At 28.9% G+C, this 5,000-nt stretch overlaps 3 protein-coding genes and 3 non-coding genes across 6 annotated transcripts in view, besides 1 other annotated feature; 3 read left to right on the top strand and 3 right to left on the bottom strand. All coding sequences in view use genetic code 11, as the record gives it.

The window, feature by feature from the left end:
- The window catches only part of trnG-UCC, an 807-nt gene extending 475 nt beyond the window's left edge, over positions 1-332 (bottom strand). Inside the window, exon 1 of the tRNA in view lies at positions 310-332. This is a non-coding gene — a tRNA (tRNA-Gly). The remainder of the gene's footprint in view (positions 1-309) is intronic.
- Positions 1-5,000: part of a sequence feature (large single copy (LSC) region) that runs on past both edges of the window.
- trnS-GCU lies at positions 1,297-1,384 on the top strand. Its single transcript has one exon. It is a non-coding gene; the product is annotated as a tRNA-Ser (tRNA).
- Positions 1,483-1,593, bottom strand: psbI (photosystem II protein I). Its single transcript has one exon. It carries the CDS (start codon positions 1,591-1,593, stop codon positions 1,483-1,485), a length of 111 nt encoding a protein of 36 aa, YP_001671667.1.
- On the bottom strand, positions 2,035-2,220 carry psbK (photosystem II protein K). Its single transcript has one exon. It carries the CDS (start codon positions 2,218-2,220, stop codon positions 2,035-2,037), a length of 186 nt encoding a protein of 61 aa, YP_001671666.1.
- Positions 2,586-2,657, top strand: trnQ-UUG. The gene has a single exon. It is a non-coding gene; the product is annotated as a tRNA-Gln (tRNA).
- Positions 3,323-4,472, top strand: rps16 (ribosomal protein S16). The gene is made up of 2 exons: positions 3,323-3,362; positions 4,246-4,472. Exons 1-2 carry the CDS (start codon positions 3,323-3,325, stop codon positions 4,470-4,472), a joined length of 267 nt encoding a protein of 88 aa, YP_001671665.1.

The raw sequence follows: 5,000 nt of genomic DNA, 5'->3' as shown, positions 1-5,000 counted from the left end.
AAATGAAATTGAAGATTTAGTTACGATTAGAAAGAAACTTTTTTCTCTTTATCCATGGATCTTTTTCTCATACTTATTCAATTGGAAATAGTGAGCCAATTCCTAAATTATGTTTCGTAATTTCATAATCCAATTTCTCAATTTATAATTGCCTCTTGGATACAAATCACGAGAATGTATATTCTTCCTCGAATCTTTTATTGAAAGGTAAAGGATTAAATCCTTTTAAGAAATAAAGTTTTTGATCGTAAGATGAATCAAACCAAAAGACCCCTTAACTATTAAGGGGGTTAATAGAACGAATCACACTTTTACCACTAAACTATACCCGCTACAATGCGATTATTGTATCAAAATGGACTTTTTGTCGAACAAGGTAATCCGGCGTAATCAAAATAGAATCAGAAAAAATCCCGAAAATTTGAGCATTGACGTGTTTTGTCAACAAACCTAATGAAATTAGTAAAAGAGGACTCATTTCAGTTATTTATTTTAATAACTAAATAACAAGGTCTTTTTTTTTCTTTTGTGGGAGGAATTTTGATAGATAAGGTTTGGCAAAAGGGCTTAATTCATAACATAAAAATATTCAAAATAGATTGGCAAGAATCCATAGTTTCTTTATTTTTATTTTTCTTTATTAAAATATATTATTATTATATAATAATAATAATAGAATTAGAATATAAAATATATTAAAAACATAATACATAATAAATAAATAACAACATAATAAAGATTTTATATTATATATTATATAATAAGTAATAAGAATAAAATTTTTATTTATAAAATTAAATATTAAATAAATGTAAATAAAAAAAGAATATAAATGACACTTTGATTCTTTACCATAAGAATGGTAATAGTCCTTCTTATTCTTATGCTTCTGATTCTTGTTTCACTCCAATAACAAGCCCATTTTTTTTTTTGAAATCAAATGAATCATTTTTTCTATCATTCATTGTACAAAAAAAAAGGCCCGGCTGGGTACTGCCAGGCCAGGCTGTGGAAATCAAAAAAGACCCTTTTTGACGAGACGAAATCAAAGAAATATTCTTCTTTTTTATATTTTTATTTGATATATCTCTTTCGAGCCTTTTCTATACCTATATCGAAATGGAATTGCTGATAAAAGTTATATATATATAATATAATATTAAAATAATAATCTATAAAATAATAATCTATACAAAAAAAAGTAAAGTATAAAAAAGTAAAGAAGGGCTTTCCCTTTTTTTTTTTTAAGCATTACTTTTTGTGTAATGTAACATAGTAATTACCCCTTTTCAATTAGGAGAGATGGCTGAGTGGACTAAAGCGTCGGATTGCTAATCCGTTGTACGAGTTATTCGTACCGAGGGTTCGAATCCCTCTCTTTCCGTTTCCTTTTTTGATGATGTGGAATAGATAAAATTCTAATAAGATTATAACATTTCTAAAAATCAATATAAAAAAAAAAGCAAGAAAACCCTTATTTTTTTATTCTTCACGTCCAGGATTACGTCCTGGATCATTAGATAGGAATCCAAAGATGAAGAGAGAAACAAAGAATATCACTACGGTGTAAACAAAGAGTTTGAGAGTAAGCATTACACAATCTCCAAGATCTTATCTTTATTTTTGGAAAAAAGAGAATAGATTCTCTATTTTTATACCACATATCCTATTTATTTTGACACCAATAAATGAAGCGATTTCTAGAATTTCGAGAAATTAAATAAACTAGAAAAGAGTTTTTTAAAATGCATGTGTAAGAAGAGTTGAGTCTTTCATATTAGAAATTTCTTTTTTCATACCAACAATTAGATATTGTGTTGTGGTGTACTCTAATAGATTTTTTCTCTTTCAGTGAAAAAAGGGGGTCAAAATGAGGAAATGGGATGATCCAGATTTTTAGTGGTACCAAAAAAATTTCACAATGTTTGAATTGAGGGTTCGTTTATACTGTAAGACTTATTTGATCTTCTCAATTGTTAGAATTTTTTTTTTCTCGAATAAATCATGAATCTTTCTAGGACAGTATTAAAGATCTTATCGAAAACTTACAGCAGCTTGCCAAACAAAGGCTAAGAGAAAAAAGAGAACAGGTATTACTGGCATCACGTCTACGATTGGATTCAAAAAAGCGTAGGCTTCGGGCAATTTGGCGAATAAAAAACTACTCGAAAAAAGGGCAGAATTAAAACAGATACAGATCAAATTAAATATATTAAGCATAACAAATATTTTGTTCTTGTAGATAATTGTATTTTGATTGAGTTAATATAATGTTATTGATAACATTAATATGTTATTGATATAAGGGAAAAATGAAGAAAGGAAAGTAAGGTAGACTAAAAATACTTCTTTGAACTCACTCAATCAAAAATCCTTCAATTCTCACAAGAGAATAGAATAAATTAGACTTTCATACAATATCTTAATTGAATTCTATGTAATGATCAATAAATTTCATTTTATTTTATATCTACACATGTCAAAATCTCAGCACCAATCTAATCAATTTGATAGATATTTGGACTGGAATTGACGAACAACCACTAACAATATTAGTGTTTATTAGTGTTGAATAAAAATCTAAATGGGGCGTAGCCAAGTGGTAAGGCAACGGGTTTTGGTCCCGCTATTCGGAGGTTCGAATCCTTCCGTCCCAGAGCCTACTCATTACAAAATAAATATTTCATTACAGAATAAATATTGTCCTTTTGAACAACTTTCTGTTTCGTTTAAGAGTCAAATATTGGGGAGAATGTGATTCTTGTTTCTAATTTTTAATGATTCAGAGGGAAGAATCGTTTATTTTTCATCACTTGCATTGATTTCAAATAACATCTACTTGTAATCCGGGCAAGATGGAAACATAGATTACAAGAGTTGTAATTTTTAAAAAGTCAGAGGGGCTTTTCATTTCAGTGCAGTCTATGCCCCGCTTTTTCATATTTATTCATATTTTAATTAGTTGCTTAAAAAAAAAGATTTTTATTAAATAAAAAGAATGAAATCAAAATCAGTTATATATTTAAATATATAAATCTATATTTTGAATATATAAATCTAGATTTTGATAGAAATATCGATTTTCCATCCATAGAATGAAATATCCATTGCGTTTAGACAATAAAATATAGAATTAGACAATAAAATATAGAATGAATTTCAATTCTTACTGAGACTTTTTATTCATAAATGCCCTATTTTTTTTCTTCATTTCTTCATATAGAAGGAAAAAGTATAGATTACTATGTACCGATCGAACAATGACTATTCATGATTCCAAAATTGAATCAATTACATACTGGTTCCAAAATAGAGGAATGTTATGGTAAAACTTCGTTTGAAACGATGTGGTAGAAAGCAACGTGCGACTTGAATTGAAGGACATGATCTGCTGTGGATTTTGACCTCCACCACTTTATATTATACAGGAATAAAGGTGCTCTTGGCTCGACATTCTTTGTTCTACTAGAAAACCCTCTTTTTGTTGGGTTGTAATGTAAAAAATAGTACAGGATGGAGCTCGAGGAGAAAGTATTTATTCCCTTCTCAAGGGTAAGGATCTAGGGTTAGTGCCAATCAATAAGTTGGAAAAACTTTGTAAGTATATTTTCGATATAGAAATCGAAAGGATCGGTTTCAAGCAATTTTCAAATCCATAAGGAAAATTTGTTGAAATTGCGAAAACTCTTTCGATCTAAGGTGTATCATGTGTGAATTAAGCGTTCGTATGATTTTTTGAAAGAAAGAAATCAAAAAAAAAAAAAGGGCTTGTTGCTGCCATTTTTAAAACGATTTAAAATCACCGAAGTAATGCCTAAACCCAATGATTCAAAGCAACCATAAAGGATCCTGGAACAAGGAAATACCCTTTTCAATTGTCTAAACAACTAGATCAGAATCAAAATAGATTCTATTCTAAACGAGACAAACAAAAAAGGGGTTAAAGACTACTCAATAACTGAAATGCCAAGGGGTTTTCCGTTGAGCTATTTTAAACTTATCCAACTTGAGTTATGAGAGTATGAATACTTTTTTCTTCTTTTCTTTTTCGAAAAAGAAAAGAAGAAAGAAGAATTTAGGACTTAAATGTCTAACTGATTTGGTGGTTTTATGAATCTATTTGACATTCTAATTTTATACATAGACATAATTTCTAATCATTTTTTTTTTCTCGAGCCGTATGAGGAGAAAACCTCTTATACGTTTCTAGGGGGGGGGGTAGTATTCATCTACATCTATCCCAATGAGCCGTTTATCGAATCGTTGCAATTGATGTTCGATCCCGACGAGAAGGAAGGGATCTTCGGAAAGTGGGTTTTTATGATCCGATAAATAATCAAACCTATTTAAATGTTCCTGCAATTTTAGATTTCCTTAAAAAGGGTGCTCAACCGACAGAAACTGTTTATGATATTTCAAAGAAGGCGGGGGTTTTTATGGAACTTAATCTTAATCAAACGAAAGTCAATTAATGAAATAAAAAAAAAGGGGGGGGGGTGGATAACTCGTATATAGCTTTGTATAAAGATTTCTCTACTCTTTCCCCCCTCTTTTGCTCTATTCATACCTATTTAGTCTTCCTATTTAGTATTCTATTCCTACTAGAGAATATCGTCTTCTATAATGTATAATGAAATAAAATCGATTTTACGAAAATCGATTTTATTGATATTGATATAATTTGATTGATATAAATTACATAGAAAAAAAAAATCAAGTGAATAAATTACATAGAAACAAAAATCAAGTGAATAAATGAAGCAATTGGTCTAAAAAAATATAATTTTTTTTACATCACCCTCGCTGGGGTGGTTTTCTTTCATTGTAAATCTATTAACAACTAACAAAACAAGTGATTAAGATTAAGCTTGTTTATTTTATTTATTTTCTTTTTTTATATTCTTATTCTTTTCTTCATATTGAATATTCACAATCATATTGACAAATAGTGTATCGAACAAATATAATTCGATCATAGATAAATAGATCTATTTATCCCC

Source organism: Carica papaya, chloroplast (assembly GCF_054855325.1).
Source record: "Carica papaya chloroplast, complete genome".
NCBI lineage: Eukaryota > Viridiplantae > Streptophyta > Magnoliopsida > Brassicales > Caricaceae > Carica > Carica papaya.
This window is presented reverse-complemented; position numbering and strand designations above follow the sequence as displayed.